General features: G+C 46.9%; 1 protein-coding gene across 1 annotated transcript; it reads right to left on the reverse strand.

The window, feature by feature from the left end:
• Nucleotides 1-4: 4 nt before the first annotated feature.
• On the reverse strand, nt 5-18,559 carry HEATR6 (HEAT repeat containing 6). The gene is made up of 20 exons (XM_075440317.1): nt 18,392-18,559; nt 16,302-16,409; nt 15,746-15,886; nt 14,644-14,759; nt 12,874-12,988; nt 12,510-12,611; nt 11,944-12,081; nt 10,508-10,800; nt 9,934-10,111; nt 9,499-9,705; nt 8,840-8,939; nt 8,217-8,575; nt 7,204-7,326; nt 6,541-6,627; nt 5,399-5,533; nt 4,092-4,214; nt 2,934-3,058; nt 2,150-2,246; nt 1,503-1,707; nt 5-1,030 (listed from the first exon to the last, which is right to left on the reverse strand). The coding sequence occupies exons 1-20, from the start codon at nt 18,557-18,559 to the stop codon at nt 480-482; spliced, it is 3,471 nt and encodes a 1,156-aa protein (XP_075296432.1). The 3' UTR covers nt 5-479.
• Nucleotides 18,560-19,438: the final 879 nt, after the last annotated feature.

A 19,438-nucleotide genomic window follows, 5' to 3' on the forward strand; every position in this document is an offset into this window, starting at 1 on the left:
AATATTGGCATATTTGGGTTTATTGCAGGAACACAAGAGTGACAACATTTGCAGTGCTCAGAAAAACAAAATTCTTCCAGACCCCTCCTTTACAAACACGGTTTGGAATACAGCAGCAATAGTAACAAAATGCATTTAGATAAGCCCAGAGAACAGGCTGTTTTTATAAAACGCACAGAGAAGGACAAGGCATTTGTTTTCCAAGTGGCCACACTGTAGCAGCTCAGTGTACAAACAAAACGGACCCAGGACAACTTCAGAGTTCACTAAAAACACACACAACAACAAGCAGAAGATGAAGTTCTACAGATCTTTCCATCAGGCATCGTGAACGGTTTTAGTAAGTTTGAAATAACTCGTTCAATACCAGCAGCAGGGAACTTTCCTCCTGGATGCCCTGCGCAAGGGAAAGCAGTGTGTTTCTCCTCTGTGCCCGGTCAGAAGTGGAAGTTCTTGGTCCCCAAAGCAGGTGTTTCCTTCTAAGCCTCTGCTAATTGCGTGGCATTGGCATGGTTTGTCAAGACATCTTCTAGATAACCAGACACCCTGACCCCAGCTTTGCCCTCCAGCTGTTTCTCCAGCCCACGGAGATGTTCGAGAGCTCCTTTTAATACTTCTTCCCTCTCGCACAAGCCCGTGTGCATTCCTGCTTCGTTTTCTTCAGCTCCAGATTTTAGATACTGCGAGACGTAGGGTCTGATTGCATCCCCGTTTTCTGCTACGCTTTCCCGAATGGCCGTCAGGTCTGTGCTCTTGGCCAGACTTAACAAATGCAGCAGAGCCTGGCAGATCTGCGTCCTGAGGCTGGCACTGTACTTGAACTCCAGAAAGTCCTCGGTGTCCTCGCTCTTCTGCAAGGCCACCACCAAGGCATTCCAGATTTGGCAGAACTGCTCGGTGGAGCCGTAGCATTCCCTCCTGCTAGGGATGGAGAGGGCCATGGCCGATTTGATCCGGACTTTAAAATTCTTGCAGGACTTCACTACTGAGGAAAGTGCACTATATGCTTCCGTGGTCCAAGGAGCTTCTCCTACAAAAAAAAACCAAACCAACAAACCCAAAATGAAAACCCCTTTTCAATCAGTCAAAATACACAAAACTGTAAATGTATCTCCTAAACATTTAATGGGCTTACATTTACCATATTTATTCTGGTCTAAATGAGCAAATCAGGGGTTATGAAATGAAAAATTAGCTAAAACCCAGTTAATCTTCTGAAGTTTCGTAAGATGAAAAGTGACATTTTGCATCTATTCACAGCTATAATCCCATCCTCGCGCTCTTTTCTAACATGACAGATCCAACTGCATACAGCACAGTTATGCCTCTTTTAGCATTCACAGCATCCGAGTTCTTTCACTGGCAAGAGTTCTGGGAAAGCTACGACAGCAAGATTCAGTTTGCTCCCCCCCCTCCTTCCCCAACACGTTTGTAACAGAGACCTTGTTATCAAAACCACAACCTGCTGTGCAAACCCAAAGCCAGTGGGACGAGTTACTCACCGAGAGGCAAGGCAGGGTTCTTAAACACATTCCCCAGCGCGTAACAAGCATTCCAGCGCACTTTCATCGTGGCCTCGCTCTGAACAGTAGAAATGAGGGCCTGAAGAGATTCCTCGATGGCTTCCCTAAACCTGGGGTTTGCTACATGACATGGCTGAAGGAAATGAAGCACATTCCCAAGGGCCCGGACTGCGTTACTCTTTACCTGTAACACACACGCACAAAAACACCCTTCTGGCTTTCAGTTTATAGGCAAAACTTTTGTCAAGTCTGCTATGAAGTCATGCTCAGAGCCAACAAGGAGCCTATCTGGAATCACACTGGTGTCTTAATCAGATGGTAACTTCCTAAATGCCACCAGACAGATCATTCTCTGCAAGTGGCCACCTTGAAAGAAAAAAAAATAAAACAAAAAAGCCCTGCACTTTGGAAAAGCACAGTCAAATATCCTGCAGGTCAAACAATATGGGAAACCTCCAAACAGCAGCCCTCAAGAAAGGATGCTGAGCTGCAGCTCCCTGTCCGTTGGGGCAAAACACCTCAAAGTAACTGGTGCCTTTTATTCCTTTTTCTATTTTTTTTTTTAAATAAAAACACAAGAGCTAACTAGAGTAGGATAACTCCACCCTCCTTCCTCTCAGTCATACCTTGTCTCTGTCCTTGGATGCTTCAGTTGCAGATCGTAACATTTTCAACAGCAGGAGATCAGAAAATTCCTCTTGAAAACTCTGTCCCATTGTTTCCCTGGCAGGAGAATCTCACCGTGAGAGGCCAGCTCAGATGATCCATCCCCAAAGATGTGCTACAACCCTTCCCAAAGGCGTGTGAACAACCTTCACTCTTTAGAAGGCTAATATGTAAGGCAGGCCTTACTACATGTGACCCTATGTTTATTAATTTAAAACCAAACTATCAATGCAAGAAAGCCAGTTAGCAATGCATTAAGTCTGTAATAAAAAACAGAGGGCAACAAATTGCTCAGAGGTAATTCTTCAGCAGGAATATATGATAACTATTTCTCCTGTTAAAAGTGTAACAGCGGGTTAGACTTCCTCCAGTCTTTGATTTAAGGAAGTGTTAAGTATTTATTAATCTTACTTTGTGTTATGTTGAAAGTAAAGTAACCAGGGAACGTGCAATTACACAAAGCAATGTCCAAGAAATAGAAAACTGTAAAGTAAACTTGGAATATACTCCAGAACTAGCGATGAGTAACACCTAAACCCTAGCAGAACTCAATGCAGGATGGATACAGGATACTTGTAACACAGTGTCACAGGCTGGCAGACACACAGGCAGAACAGTGGTTACAAAGAAGCATTCAAGCCAAATTTTGGCTTTTTTTGCTACTAAGTAGATCAGTACCCTCTGCCTGAGGCTACAGGAATACGGGCAGAGAGGCGTTCCGCGGGCCAAGGTGCGCTTACGTACATGTTGATGATCAGGGTGTCTGTAAGGTTGCCCAGGGACCAAGCTGCTTTGGCACGGACGTTCGGAGACTTGTCATGGAGGGAATTCAGAATAGCGTTTGCTGTGTCTGCCACAAACATCACATCCTATGAAAGTAGAAACTGCTGTGAAGTTAGAAAGGTGATTTCCTTAGCAACATCTACGTTCTGGCCTTTCTAGGGAAAATGACACCTGCACAGAGACCAGCTCTGTTCATATACTCTTCTTTTCTAGGCGACAACTCTTAACGTGCTTATGGTGCTCTCTGTACAGCTTTGTTTAATCTTTAATTAACAGTCTAAGCTTGCATTCTGACCAAGTTCACCTCTCTTGGGTAGCTGTTGCTGAAAAGTTTCAATGCATCATTTAATTTCCTTGGTGCTTTAGTTACTTTGGATTTTAACAGCATTACCTGGATTGCCAGGACTCGCCAAGCCCCACGCTTAAGAAAGTAATCGCTTCTCCAAACTCCCCGCTGAGCTGCCTGTCTAACCTTCTCTTCTGTGGCACTTGACATTTCCTTTTCCTTCCCTTGCCTATGGTAAAGGACTTTCTTTCAAAATATTTTTAACTCAAACCTCAACCTCAGCTACTACATACATTTTTTATTACAATCACCCATTTAAGGCCACATTGCAAAAACTACAGTCTTCCAGCTCAGCCAAGCTAAGATCAATTTTTTTTTGCAGAAATAAACCAGCATTGTTTCCTCCAAATAAGCTTTACTGCTTACTTTTAAGCAAAACTGAAGCCTTCCTATTAAAAACTTGTTAAACTTTACCGAGTGCTGTACAGCTGTTCCCTTCTTCCCAGCTCTACCCCAACTCTCGCAGCTCTTCTGTGCCAACCTAGCCTTTCCCACTTCCGTCCCTGAGAGCTCAGGGAAGATCCTGGCCTCCCTCCTTATGCTCTCACTTAGGAAGCACTTTGGCTTCTGCTTCATCTCACTTGAAACTGCACTGGTTCTGCTCACCGCACAGCTGGCAAGAGCAGGTCTGGAGACAGTAAAGAAAAGCTACACACAGACCAGACGCAGGAAGGAAGGCCAATTCATTCCAAAAGAACTCATGTCCCACATCTTATGGCTCATCAAACCCATTACAAAACAGCTCCAAGTAAGAAAAACGGGCCAGTTCTGACCTGCCGAAGGCAAGAGAAGAGAATGTAGACTCCAAGCGCGCGTGCGGCAGCAGCTTTTACCAGGGGGTTCTCACTGTGGTTGAGGCCAAGCAGCAGAGTGACGCACAGTATCTGCTGGTCATTCTGCAACGATAAGCAGTCATGGCAAGAGAGAAACTGAAGAGACTTCTGTCCCACAAAGAAAGATAACTGAAAAATACTCTGAAAGACCCCAGTTTGTGGAATCTATAGAAGCTACAATTCAGAGCGTATTCTTTTCTTTCAAGTAAATTGACTGGCATTTCAGGATGCCACACAGGAAATGGGAATGCTTCCAGCAAACACGATCTTTTTGCTGTAAGACCATGAAGCAAACCGAAATATTAACTATCACCCAAATGCAGAAGGCCCAGTCCATCAAAGGTAAAACAGACTGGATCAGTTGCTTTTTCCTGCCTTACTTCACTCTTTCCCCTTCATTAACAAGGACAGCCAGGCAGATTAAGTTCATCCCGGACAGATTGTCAGTTTACCAAGCCGTGACAAAGATGTTTCTTTCATCAGAGCAAAGGGTCAGAGTGGGCACTGACTTGACCCCACATGGCCACAGAGACAAGAATGTACGGGATCAAAGTACAGAGTGATGAAGCACACGCTGTACTTGGAGAAACCGGACGGAGAATTCCAGAGATACTGCTGTACTAGCAATTCTTGGGCAAATGAGATCTGGCAGAGTACTCCCCATCAAGAAGGGCACAGTGACACAAAAGGAGCTGCACAATGCAGCGGTGATACACTGCCAAGGCTTTCATGTTTAAAAGCATATTTCATGTTGCAAAAGGAGAGTAAGGCCAACACATTTGTTTGCTTCTGCCAGGGCAATCACTGCAGTTTAGCGTTTTAAAAGCCAGCCAAAAGAAAAAACATGCATGCCAACTGGTGAAAAACGTCAGTCCATGGCTGTTAGCTCAGCTGTCTCTTCAAACACTTAACCAGCAGAACAACAGCCCTCCACTCCTCCCTCATGCAATGAAATTCTGGCCCTGCATCTCCCGTGCATCACCATCAAGGCTGAGCATTCATGGCAGGGCCAAACAGCTTCCGTGATCTGCAGTTTAATTGTTTTGACAGACTAATTACTCCCAACGTTGCCTTTTCCAGTCTTCAAGTCACAACTTGTTCAGAATGTTAAAAAAAGTATATACATACGGAAGATTCCTCTATTCTCTCCTTGTAAGTTTTAAAAGGCTTTACACTACTGCAGTCTGGTAGACAAGAGCAAAGCCTCAATAGGTAAAAACACCACGCTTAAAGGAGTGCTCTCCTACCTGCAGATTGCTGAAAGCTTCTGGCAAGATAGAGGACAGGGCATCACAGGCGCTTGTCTGAAGAGTTGCATGTGGAGAGTTCTGCAGCGTGCCAGGTAGAGGGCCGTTTAACATCATGGTCCAGAAAGTTACAACCTACAGAGCAAGCAGCCAGGTTTACCTACTTAAACTCAGCAATTACACCCAAGTTCTACAGCAGATTGTCTTTTTCTATGATCATCTTTTAGACATACTTACAGTAGGTAGCATAATTACACGTGAAAGTGATTACAGCTGCTTGGAAGCCTAAAATACTTAGCATTCAGAAACATTTTAAAGAAATTTTAGTACTGCTATCAAGTACTTATTCACTGAGTTCTGTTTGTTTCCTTTTAAAGGTCACATACACTCCAATTAGATGCATTAGGTAGAATTACAATTTTATTCTTGAATTTGATATCTTCATTGGCCTGACAATTTACATTCATATAAAGCAACAGGCACTCAGTGCTACCAGACATGTTGCCTATCTTGTAGGGTCACTGGTGGCCAGCTCAAAACTTAGCATACACCAAAGACATTTTTAAACTTGTTTTCTGTTCGCAGAAGCAAGACTTAAACAGGCCTACATTACTACTAAAATGCCAGCTCCTCAGCTTCCGCAAACTTGTCCAACAGCCAGCCTCAAACAATGAATTTTTCTGAAATCACATATGCTGTGGTTCTGGCCACTCCCTCTGCACTTGTGAGCCGCCAGAACATGCAGGCTGACTCTTATAACAACGCAAAATCACCAGAACTCTAAAAGTGTACATCTAGGTTTCATGCAGCAGTAATGACACACGCAAAATCTGCGCTGTTCCTCCAGCTTTCAGACTTACAGCAGGCAGGAAGAGGAGGGGTGAGGAAAGGCAGAGAGCTGGTGCTAACATCAGGTAAAAGAAAAAAAAACAACACATCTGCCTACAGACAAAAACAAATGCCAAAATAATGCAGGAAGTCTACAAAAATCGTACATAGCAGCACCTACAAAGCCACGGGGTACTGAGTCCCTTTCTGCTTTCCTGCAATTAATTTACCTGTATCCATGCCAGTAACTTTGCAGAGAGTTCGAGAGAGGAAGCTCAGTGAAGTGGAATCTCGGAGGGAGCCCACACACTTACCACGCTGACCGGTACTCTCTGATCGGGGGCAACGGCTGACTCGGGCTTGTACTGCTGTAGTACCCCTGTGCCCAGCTCCTCCAGAAGCTGCAAGGAAACAAAAAGCAAGGGGAACTTTATCGGGGATGACTCAAGTACCATGGAACTATAGCAACCTTTACCTAGGACTACACTTTCTCAGTGAAGAAACCCAAAAGATTTAGTATTGTTTGAACTCTATTCTGTCCCTCCTAGTGAAGAAATCAGAGGAAAAGCCTTTCTTATGTAAAGTCTCCAGCTAGAACAGCAAAAAAATTGCTGTGCAAAGAGGAAATCTCTCTGAGCTTTCCTTTGGGCGACAGACTACAGTTCCTGCGCCAGCTGATGCTAAGTCAGGGAAGGGCCAGTGTTATCATCCTTGCACCTCTCAAGCTTCCTGGTGACTCAGAAGAGCAACAAAAATCTGCTAAGAATTCAAGACTGGAAGCAGAAGGTGCATTTCTCAAAGTATCAGGGTACGGCATTTCCCAAAGAGATACAGCAAGCACCAGCTCTTTACGGGGTGCTACATCAGACACAGCAAGATGCTCTGAATATTCATCACTACTCATCTGTATTTGCAAAGCACACTAACAGATAAAATTGACTTGGTAAAACAATGTTGACGTTTTCTCATGCTCTTACTTTGGCTCCATGAAGCTGGACGGATGGATCCATTTCTTCCATGCATCTGCAAGCCACTTCTCCAAGTTCTAGGAAATAGCTCTGAGCCATAGAGAAATAACCTTTAACAAGAAGAGCCAACACCTAAACACAAACAGAAGAAATTCCATTCAGTGTTGTTTCCTTCTGTCAAACCAAAACACCCCAAATACAGAGAGGACATTAATGGGCTAAAAAACACTGGGACCACATACTAAACTCTGATGTAACAGATATACCTTGCAGCACAACTTTCAGAATACTACAGCTAATTAAAAACCTCCCTCTTCCATTATCTTGTTCAAAAAAGGGCCACAAAAGCACTATCGGGTAGCAAGACAATGAATTATTTACTGTAAGTAAGGTCTCCTGTAGCTTAAAACCTAAGCAACAGCGCCTATAAGAGCAACACATTCTGTATCTCCTGTTCTGCGTTCTGTGAAGCTGGATTTCACAAATATTCATTGTTTCAGAGAAAGAGTGAGACTCCTTGGGATGTACATTACAAAATCTTACTATTTTCTGTAGTTATGTGAAGAAAAACAGGGACAAGTCTCAGCATTCACAGGTACCCCTTTAGTCACACCAGCATCACTCCACAGCTCCCGGCAGGCTGTGCTCTGACTGCAAGGTTCTTCCCCACTATTTTCTAGCAAAAATTTAATTTACATACTGTATGGAGGAGTTAGCACGCAGCAGACTCACAGCCTTTACCAGATGCCAGCACACACAGCCAAATATTTTAAAATAACGAAGGTAACAAAAATCACAGGCAGATGAACTTGCTGCTGCAGGTTTACTATGGGATGGTTATGCTGTGGCCACAGGCACGCAAGCAAAATGTTACTGCTCTTCCAGTCACAGCAGCTCAGACACACTGCATCAGCAAAAGCCTGAATCTCGCTAAAAGAGCTAGGGGCAAAGCCTTGGCTGGCAGGAGGTAGTCTGACATTGTACCAAGCTGCTCATTTTACGAGCTAGCTGTTCATCCCCACCTGTAAGGATTCCAGTCGAAGGGGACACGGTTCATAAACGCTGGAAAACGACGGAAAGTTAGCATCGCTGTCAGAACAGGAATCCTCTCTGGGCAGGACGATGATGGAAACACAGAGACGCAGAAGCCAGCACGGTTCTGAAGGCGTACATCCTGCCGGATTTTCTGGACGCTTCCCTTCTGAGGGGAGTGCTTTTCTCCACTGCTCAGAAGAACTTGAACGGTGAGGGGTTGCATTACCACTGTTATTAAGCCCTGAAGAACTGGGCTGTTGCAAAAGTAACTGCACCTCTGGTAAAGGTGCTTGGACAGACACTATGGCCCCTAATAACGTCAGACTGGAAACTCGAACATTAACATCTGCAAGAAAGAACAGGGCGGGGGAAGGAAAAGCCAGTCTGTTAGCACCTCCCTGACAGGTCAGAAACCTTCTTCAGCAGTTTTCAGACAGCACAGATCATAACACATAATTCGATAGCGTAACATATGTTTATGTATGAATACATACGTATATGAAGCATGGGGCAGGGGGGGTGGGTGTTAATGCACAACTATTTTGTAATGACCAATGCTGAATTAAGATGTAACATATACAAAGAGGCTCCAGCCAAACAGAATGCAAACCTTTATGATAAATATATGGCTTTATCTGGTTCCAAACTCTCGTCAGCAACCCAGGTTTTAAACGGCTATATGGCACATTTGAAACCAAATTTGCAAGGCACTGAAACACACAAAAGAACACACATGGAATGGTGGTTACAATGTCAGCCTGGCCTCCAACAGATTTGTTTTTACATTTGCAATTTAGGTCATTTAGACAGCTAATTATCTGAGGGCATCTGAAAACAAATGCCCCAATTACCTGCTGTTTGAAAACTGCTTACAAACTTGGCTCCTAAGAACAAGTATTTAACTACTGTGACCTGGCATCAGGACCAAGGAATTTCAATAGCCCATGGAAAGCTTTTTTCCCCCAATCTGGATTCCAGTTTTAACGCCAATGTAAGTCTTCAGAATCATTTCAAAGGTTCATTCAGCTCCAAAAAGACTACACGAAAGAAACGCAGGAACAAGCGACCTGTGCTGAAAAGGAGAGAAACTCTAGGGCTCTGTAGGAAGACGCAGTCAGTGAAGCCTTGTGAGACAACAACAGTCTATTTCCCACCACCGCCTTAGTCCTCAACAGCTACAACAATTCCTATGCAATCTTTCTTCAAGACTTAATGTAGAGACCAGTCTCATCTCTGGGGCAGCCATTTGAAACATTTACAGTCAGTTACCTTGACTATTTGTGTCAGTGTTTGAGAAGAGGATTCTGCCACCAGGGCGAGCAGCAGGCAGCGGTGCAGCTCCCGGATGCTCGAAGCAATAGTTACGGAGAAGGGAGTAAAAGCTCTCTTGTGATCATTAGCATCTTCAGCAACAGAAAGAAACTGCTTAGAACCTTCCAGGATGGCTGAGAGAACTTGAAGAGCACAGGCGCGGGTCTGGAATGATAAAACATTTCTGTTATCCACTTTTAACACCTCCTTTGAGCCAACAGAGAATTTTGAAATTTATGAACATCTCTTTCTCCAGCAAGAGAAAATTAAACTCCAACTATTTTTTCTCATAACTTTAAGCAGTGTACGACCAATCCTTTGTTCTCTTAACCAACACATCCTCTTCTATTTATGGTAAAAATACAATGCTTTTTCTACTCAGAACTGCCTCACCTTTGGAGAAGGGTCCTTTAAAGCAATAGTCATCAAGGACACTGACTGGGGGCTGCCAATACCGGGTGCATCAGGAACAAACGCTGACCAGTAGCCATAGAGAACTCTTTTTTCTATTGATTTTGTAGCAGAGAGGAAACAGGCCAGAGCCCCTTGACGAACATTGGCTTGATAAGATCTTAAAAACAAACAAAGAGATGAATGAAATAGCAGCACTGAAAAGTAATGGACTTCACCTCTTTGACTTATATTAGTGGCTAGCTGCGAGAAGACAATTTTTAGACCAAGAACAGGAAGAGAAAGAACAAATTTACTTTCAAACCAATACAAATTACTGCCTTCCGATTTTCTTGTATCACCACATAAATCAAAAGGAAAAGTGATTTCCTCGACAGTTTTGATTAAGAACAAAGCGCTACGATCCTGTGGAAGCGTAAGAGTCTGCACATGTCTAAAATCTGTGCTGGACCTACAGGAACAAGAGGTATGCTTTAACATGATACATGAGCTTAAATTGTTATGAGCAACAGTACACTCTGCTACCGTGCTTTATGTTTACACGCACAACAATCACCTCATTTTGCTCTGTATTCCACCTTCAGCATCAGAATATTCCGACTCACTGCTGCTGATTCTTTTCCAGGTAGTGTGACGTGAAGCCAAGTGATCCTTTCCAGCAGGCACGTATGCAACATCTGATGCACGAGTCCAAGGATCCGAACAAGGCCTGTTCTGCACATCCTCCAAGTGTAATTTCAGCATGTTGGCTCCAAGGACGGATTCATTTCCTGCATCACCCAAATCTTCTCTTCCTTCTTCCCCAAACTCTCCCTTCTTTTGTTTCCCTTTGGACTTTTTCCTTCGGTTCTGTTTTAAGGCAAAAAAACAGATTTTTTTTTAATCTTTTGAAATAATATCTAGAAAGATATGCAAAAATTTTTATAATTGTAAATCTCAAGGAAAAAGGTCTCATCTGAAAACAAAACTAATTGCTAATCCAGAATAAAAGCTGAGTTTAATATAACAAATCATACCCTCTATATAGTACATCAACATCAAATCAGACAAGTTTCTAAACGAGTTTTTAGATGCGATTTAGTTTAACCAAGAGTTATCACAGCTATTTAGCATTCTTCTGATGCAACAATATTTCACACAAGTGCAATTATATGTATGTGCCACACTGTACATAGAGAAATAGTCACTTCTTTAGCATCTGAGAGTTTGCAAACTCCGCTTACTAGTAGCAACAGCAGCATCAGTACAGTAATACCTTAGTGTAAGTAAGGTATTTATACCTGAATAGCCTCAAAAATTCAGCTCTGGCCTCTTCATCAGTACAGCGAAAGATTTCCAAGAAAACTTTTAGTTAAAAATCATATTTCACGCAAAAGTGATGAAAGAACAGGAACAGTAAATACTTCTGTAGCTCTTTTAGATTTACAGTAGGCATTTAACATCTAAAAAGAAACAAGTCAACATGACTATACAACTTTATTTTCTCTAATGTCTTTCAGATAATTAGTAATCCAAAATGTTTACAGGGTTAAAAAATAACCTGTAGAAGGATTAGGCATACAGATGGGGGAGGGGGGAGGAAATCAGTCTCTAGATGAACTTGACATCCCGAAGAAAGAGTCAAACAATTGTGCAAGTGTTAGGAGAGAAAATGTAACTTATAAAATAAAAAGCTTTGGCTAGTCTGCACGCGCCAATCCCATGTCTGCGGGCCAAGAATTCTTGGCTATAGATGAATAACTGATGCACACAGCTTAACTCAGGAAAGCCAATCTCTGCAGAGCCATTTGTTCTTGTCATCTGAGTTTACGAGGCAATTTTACTCAGTGCAGAGATTTATAATCAATACCTTTAGAGCAAAGAACGGGAACCGTATCACACGCTCAGAACGCAGACAGCCTGTTAGCCACTAATCTCACGTCAGGTAACACCGAACCACACCGAACAGGCACACGCTGAGCACGCAGCAGCGTCAGCACGATTTCAGCTTACCCCTGTCTGCTTAAAGGTGGCCGGTTCCGACTGCTCCTCTTTGACGGGCGACCTTTTATCGTACTGAGGTAATGGAGCCGGGTACAAGGCTGCGGGCATTTCTATGCTCAGTCCTGGCAGTCCATGAAACATACATTTCTAGAACAGTAACAAAAACGTTAGCATTCATTCCGTTTTTGATGTACAGAGATTGACTCTCTGTTTACTCAGGTGTTCATTAATTTTCAGTTGGGCTTGTGATCCTTCCCCCAGGTCTTGACTCTCCCCATGCTGTGGAACAGCTATGCAACACACGAAATTCAACTATCCTAGCAGGATTTAAAAGGGTTCCAAAAAGAAACGAGCCTCCCATCTTTCTGTCACGTTCTTTTGTGGGAAGTGCAGTTGAGATGCTGCGAGAGAAAGTCAATGACTTTTTTCTTTACATCTCACACTACATTGCCTCCCACGCTCAGGCTTCTCTGCTCCCTCTTCTCACCTTCTCCTACTGTTTCCCACTTACCAATCCTCTGCAACATGCCCCTTCCAGCGCCTGCCTCTTTCTCCAGGTGGATTTAAGTGCTTACCTTTAATACTGCAAGCAGAGATCCAATTTGGTCAGTTTGCATTAGTTTCATCTTCCCACCATTAAGAAGCGACTGGATACCTTTCAGTGCATTTTGCAGTAACTGAAAAGCAAAACACAGAATTACTTGCTTTTCCTTCCCAAAACACCAAAGGTTCACATCTTTCAAGTGACCTTCTAGGCCATTACAGTTTTGCTCAAAATAATTACTGGGACAGTTACTTATGCCTATTAAAAAAAAAAAAGACGACGACTATTTAAGCAAAAATCTCAGTTGACAATATTCCAGATTTCCTATATTCCAAATTCCAACACTCCAGCAGCCCAATCTCCTAAGTATTCTAGATAATTAGACTCACACTTACCATGCAAAAAGTGATGTCATCCACATCAGAGCTTTTTGAAGACTGCAGAACACTTAGAAAAGTTTGAAAACAGACACTGCTGTAGGACTCGTCCAAGTACGGCTGCCCAGGCACGCTAGCATTAAAGGAGGAGACAAATGGTTGGGTTGCAGTCTGCCCCACACAAGCTCAGACCCAGGCCCTCCGCCACACTGCAGTGCACAGCCCCAGACGGACGGATGGCTCTCGAAAGGGCTCAGCTCTACCACCATAAAGCACAAAAAGAGCCAGTACAATCAGTGTGCCTTACACCTGCCCTGCTTCTGCGGCCACCTTCTCAATTACAATGACTCTCCAAGCATAGCTTAACAAGCTGTCACGCTTAGAAGTGCTTTTTAGGCAAAATTTGGCATTGAAAAGGACCTAGAATGACTTCTGCCATCTCCCTAGCTTCCACAAAGTCTGGGCAACCTTACTGTGCTGAAACATTTCAATCTCCACTTGACTTACTGCAGAAACAGGGAGGGCAACTGCATCACTTGATCTTTACTACCCTGAGTACCATTTAGCAAGAGCTGGCCATTGTGGCAGTGGGTTTAGAGTCACTAAACAAATTCTTTTGTAATGGATTCCTAAGCACCTGGTTCCAACACATTTAATTACTTCAAGCCATCAACACACATTTGATAATACTCACAGGACAACTCTATTATTGCAAGTGATTTTCCTGAAATTAGAATCAGAGAACAGCTGAGGTTGCAAGGGACCTCTGAAGATCATCTACTACAACCCCCTTGCTTCAAGTCAGGTCAACCAGAGCAGGTTGCCCAGGACTGTGTCCAGTCAGGTCTCGAATACCTCCAAGGATGGAGACTCCACAGCCTCTCTGGGAAACTGGTTCCAGTGTTTGATAACCCTTACCTTTTTTTTTTTTTCTTTCTTATGTTTAATCAGAATTTCCTGTGTTTCAGTTTATGCCCATTGCCACTTGTCCTTTCACTGGTACCACTGAGAACAGTCTGGCTCAGTCTTTTTCGTTCCCTGCCATCATGGAAGACTGGTCAGCTCCTCACAGAGCCTCCTCTTCTCCAGCCTAAACAATCCCAACTCTCCACATAGAAAAATCAGCATGCCCCAAACTGCCAGATGCTGCATTTATTTACATTAAGTAGTTCTTCAGACTCCATCTGTAAGTGCTGAAATTCCAAGCGTTTGTGTTTTGTTGTTTTTTTTTTTTAAATAAAAACCAAGCTGTCTGTTCGGTGGAACCATTAACCAAAACACTCTTTAGAGCAAGTCCAAATACCTATTGCTTTTATTAATTGCTTGCTTGTCCACAGAGCCTGGTTAGTCAAAATTCTTCCCATAGAGCAGCTAATGAAGATTTGATGTTCCTGTGGCATCAGCATATTTACATGTGGAATGGAAAAATGGATGAATTGCAAACGAACAACTAACAAACACTGCAAAAACTTGTAACTGACCGTTTCTTATGCAAAATTAACCCAAAGAATCACTGCAGGGACCAGACAGCACAACACTTTTTCTCTTCTGCCCTAAATTAATCTCCGTAACAACATTATTTCAGGCAGACTGAGAGTTTATGGTTTTACCCACAGATGATACAGTATGTTGGAGCACTGAAGTTTTAGATTTCGAGCTCCAGCACATACAGCTTCCTGACCCTGCATCTGCTGCTCCCAGCACGAACAGAGCAGACCAGCTGTGCGTGCTGGCTGCTGTACATCGCGTAAAGCATCCACCCCTCCACCCGCAAAGGCTGGTACGCACCTGAGACACAGGTTTGCCATGCTGCGTACTGCTGCCCTCCTGAGTTCCACGTCCGGCTGGGCAGAATCACTGAACTGCACCAAGAGCCCAGCCTTGCCCAGCAAGTCCGGGAGATACTAAAACAAACCAGCAAAAGTCATTAGGGGTCAGGGCTCTTCCCTCAGCCTCCTGGTTCTTCTGTCTGGTAGCTAAATCTACCTATGCTACAAAAAGAGATTTGTCAGCTGCCATGTCAGATTGCATAAACAGATTACATACACAAAAAATGACACGAAAACATTCATTTCCAAAGTTCTCTTGTTTTGTATTTAAAAAGTATTGAGCGTGAGCACAGTTCAGACTGCGTCCCAGTTTACGCTTTCCTCCCAGACATAAAGCTAAGTCAGTAACAACTGCTGTACCAAACCGCTGCGGTTACACAGCCTCCAAACCCACGCAAGCTGGCAGCTCCAAAACTGCTAGCACCACCACCCCGCGCTTCAGCCCGGCAGCAGAAACTGCTCTGCAAGCTGCCAAGAACCGGTGACAGCAGGAGAATGCATTATGTCAAACACTACCCGTCCCACTGCCGCAACACGGAGCTGTGTACAGACCTCAGGACTGACACCCGATGGTCTCCACTTCGAAACGGCTTCGAGCCCACCGCACGCTAGAGACCTGATCCGGTTACAGACAAATTTCAGGATCCGCAATGGAGCCTGCTGAGTAACGAGCAATCTGAAGCTCCCCGCATTCTTCCTGCCTGATCCACAGCCGTGCCAGGGTGGTCAGCGTGCAGGGTAAGCCTGGTGCCCTTCTTTAATAGCGTGTCTTTGGCTCAAGCCAGGTAACCTACAGCTGCAGCCTGCAGGTACAGAGGTGTTCGCCATGGGAAGAAGCTCGTTATCTCTGGATTATCAGTATACACACCTATCACACCTGAAATTCAACTTTTCCACAAATATCAGTCACTATTTAAATGAGATGCAATCTTAGCATAAAAGGTAAGGTAATTTGAGAACCGGATACTTTCCTACTTTTTCTTTAAAAAAAAAAATAAAGAAGAAACAGCAAAAGGGTGCAAATATTATTGTGGTTACTTTCTCTCAACTTGTAAACTCACTTTCTGACATTTAGGTCCATTATTGTAAACAAGAGCTGCCAAGGCTTGCAGAATCTCAACATGTGTCCAGGAGCTGCACTGCTTAAGAGCAGAGATGCAGTAGGAGAGAAGAAAATTCAGGCTCTGTTCGTCAGCCATCACCTGCCATAACAGAAGAGGACTGTGGTCAAGAAAACATCATCAGATGCTGCTGGCGTCAATACTGGCAGATCTGTTGGTTACAGACTCGGGTGATGCGGCTGTTAGAATCACACACAATCACAGAATCAGCCGACACTTCAGAACTGAATAAATCAATACAAGTGTCCTGTAACCAAGAGTGTTTCCGATGGTGTATCCCTTCTCAGCGAGAGCTGTATTTACATCAGGAACCATGCTAGAACCACAGATCAGAACCCCAGCTCAGGATAAATAACCAATGCAGGGAAAATTCAAGGGACTCTGCACGAAGGTCAGCTCCATAGCCCTATAAAAGGACAGCAGGCCTCCCTGGCTTAGTGGGGGACCAGTGAGCCAGCACACAGGGAAAGGAGGGACAAGGCCAAACTTTTCGTACCTGAAATCTGTTAAGTAAGTGATGGATGAGCTGACAAAGTTTGCTGACAAGATGTTCCTGATCAAGGCGAACCAGCTGACAGGCTTGGACAAGCAGAGCACAAACATCCTGGAAAAGAAAGCCTCAGTTCATTATTTAGAAACTACAAAGCTAGGGTGGAAACCACACCATCAGCTAAGACTTTGATCACACAACCGGATCTGCGTGTGTATACCACTAACATCAATACACGGGGATAACGTAACGAAACGCGGGAAACTCCGGCTAGCAAGCTTCTCCTCTCAGCAATCCACAGCCCTCCATCCCGACGCAGGGATACGCTGACATGGATTCAAACAGCAAGAGCGCTGCTCAAACCGCACCACTTCAACATCGGAGAAAAATCAAAGCCAGTAATAAGGGCAAAAGAAAAATATGAAGTTAGATGAAGGAACAGAAGGGCAGGAAAAGGAGCACTGTCAAAAAAAATCAATTAATTCCTAAATGCAAAGTAAGCCTGCTCTGGAAATAAAATGAGGAATGGGTAAGTCAGCACTGTCCACAGCGTAACAATGAAGGACCGTGCGTTCCGAAGGGGTACGGCAGAACCACAGCTCCCCACACCTGGGTCGGGGCAACCCCCGGTACCCACACAGGCTGGGGAACGCAGGGATGGAGAGCAGCCCTGCCGAGAAGGGCTTCGGGGTGCTGGGGGTTGAAAACCTGGACACGAGCCGGCAGTGCCTGCTGGCAGCCCCGCAGACCAACCGTGCCCTGGGCTGCATCCCCAGAAGCGTGGGCACAGGGCGAGGGGGGGGATTCTGCCCCTCTGCCCCGCTCTGCTGAGACCCCTCCGGGAGTCCTGCGTCCAGCTCTGGAGCCCTCAGCACAGGACAGAGCTGGAGCTGTGGGAGCGGGGCCAGAGGAGGCCCCAGCAATGATCCGAGGGCTGGAACCCCTCTGCTGGGAGAGCTGGGGCTGGTCAGCCTGGGGAAGTCTCCGGGGAGATCTCAGAGCAGCTGCCAGTGCCTGGATGGGGCCTATAGGAAAGATGGGGAAAATGTTTTCAGCAGGGCTGGCTGTGATGAGACAAGGAGTAACGGCTTTGAACTAAGGGAGAGCAGACTCAGACTGCGTATAAGGAAGACATTTTCTACCATTTACAGCCTGCTCTGGCTGGAGATGTCCCTGCTTGCTGCAGGGGGCTGGGCTGGGGGGGCCTCTCATGGCCCCTTCCCACCCAAAGCACCCCGTGGTTCTACGCAGGGCTTGCTCCGAGAACGGAAAATGTCTCATTGCCCGCAGAGCAGGCTGTAAAGACTGTCGAGTCACAGAATCCCAGCATGGTCGGGGTTGGCAGGGCCCTCTGTGGGTCACCCAGCCCAACCCCCTGCCCAAGCAGGGTCACCCACAGCAGGGGGCACAGCACCGCGGCCAGGCGGGGCTGGAATATCTCCAGAGAAGGAGACTCCACAGCCTCCCTGGGCAGCCTGGGCCAGGGCTCCGTCACCCTCAGAGGGAAGAAGTTCTTCCTCGGGTTCAGCTGGAGCTTCCTCTGCTTCAGTTTGTGCCCGTTGCCCCTTGTGCTGTCGCTGGGCACCACTGGGAAGAGTCTGGCCCCGTCCTCCTGACACCCACCCTGCAGATATTTAGAGGCATTTCGAAGGTCCCCTCTCAGCCTTCTCTTCTCCAGGCTGAACAAGCCCAGCTCCCTCAGCCTCTCCTCGTAGGAGAGATGCTCCAGGCCCCTCCTCATCCTCGTAGCCCTCCGCTGGACTCTCTCCAGTAGCTCCTCATCTTTCTTGAACTGGGGAGCTCAGAACTGGACACAGCACTGCAGATGGGGCCTCCCCAGGGCAGAGCAGAGGGGGAGGAGAACCTCCCTGGCCCCGCTGCCCACACTCCTCTTCATGCACCCCAGGATCCCGCCTCCAGGCCGGTGTCACCCACCGGTGTCACCCACCGCCCACGCGTGCCGGGCCGCAGGCTGTCGGAGCTCCCGAACGGCCCGGGGATGGATGGATGGGGGGGGGGGAGAACCCACGGGCTGCGGGGCGCCGGCCGCCCCCCCCGAGCGCCCACAGCCCCACGCGTGCGCGGCCCCGCGGTACCTGCGGGCTGGGCCCGGCCGCCGGCGCCGGCCCGCAGCTCTCCGAGATGAGCTGGTCGAAGAGCAGGTGCAGCTCGGCGCGGTCGGGCCGCGGCCGCAGGGCGCCCAGCCGCGCCAGGTACCGGCGGAGCGAGCCGCCCGCCTCCTCCGGCCCCGCCGCCGCCGCCATCTTGCGCCCTCCCGGCAGCGCCGCCACGGCAACGGGAGCACTTCCGGGGCGGGGGGGGGCTACGGGAGCACTTCCGGGGCGGGTGGGCGGCTACGGGAGCCGGGCGGGGCCCTGCTGGGAGCGCGGTCCGCGGACCCCGCCCGTTTGCCGTCCCCGGGCCCCGCGTTGCACCGCGAAGGAGCCCGGGGGGAGCGAAGGGGGAGCCCGGGCTGGGGGGAGCCGGAGAGCGGAGCTGGCGGGGCCCGGGCTGCGGCCTGGCGGGCGGCCGGCGGGGGCAGGGCCGGCAGCGCGACACCGGCACAGTCGCGACTCAGTGACAGCGCTGACACAGCGACAGACGTGACACCCTGACAGTGGTGACACCAGCACAGTGGCGGCTCAGTGCCAGACGTGAGACAGTGACAGATGTGAGACAGTGACAGTGTGACACCGGCACAGCCACGACACTGGCACAGTCGTGACTCAGTGCACAGCTGTGACACCCTGACTGGTGACACCAGCACAGCTGTGACACAGTGACAGCCCTGAGAGACACTGAGAGTGGTGGCACCAGCACAGCCACGACACCGGCACAGTCGTGACACAGTGACAGCCCTGGCACAAGCACAGCCGTGACATCTGCACAGCCATGACACCAGCACAGCTGTGACACAGTGACAGCCCTGGCACCAGCACAGCCATGAGACAGTGACAGCCCTGGCACCAGCACAGCCGTGACATCTGCACAGCCTTGACACCAGCACAGCTGTGACACAGTGACAGCCCTGGCACCAGCATGGCCATGACACCAGCACAGTCGTGACACAGTGACAGCTGTGACACAGTGACAGCCCTGGCACCAACACAGCCCTGGCACCAGCACAGCCGTGACATCTGCAC

This window comes from Opisthocomus hoazin, chromosome 20 (assembly GCF_030867145.1).
Source record: "Opisthocomus hoazin isolate bOpiHoa1 chromosome 20, bOpiHoa1.hap1, whole genome shotgun sequence".
Lineage (NCBI taxonomy): Eukaryota > Metazoa > Chordata > Aves > Opisthocomiformes > Opisthocomidae > Opisthocomus > Opisthocomus hoazin.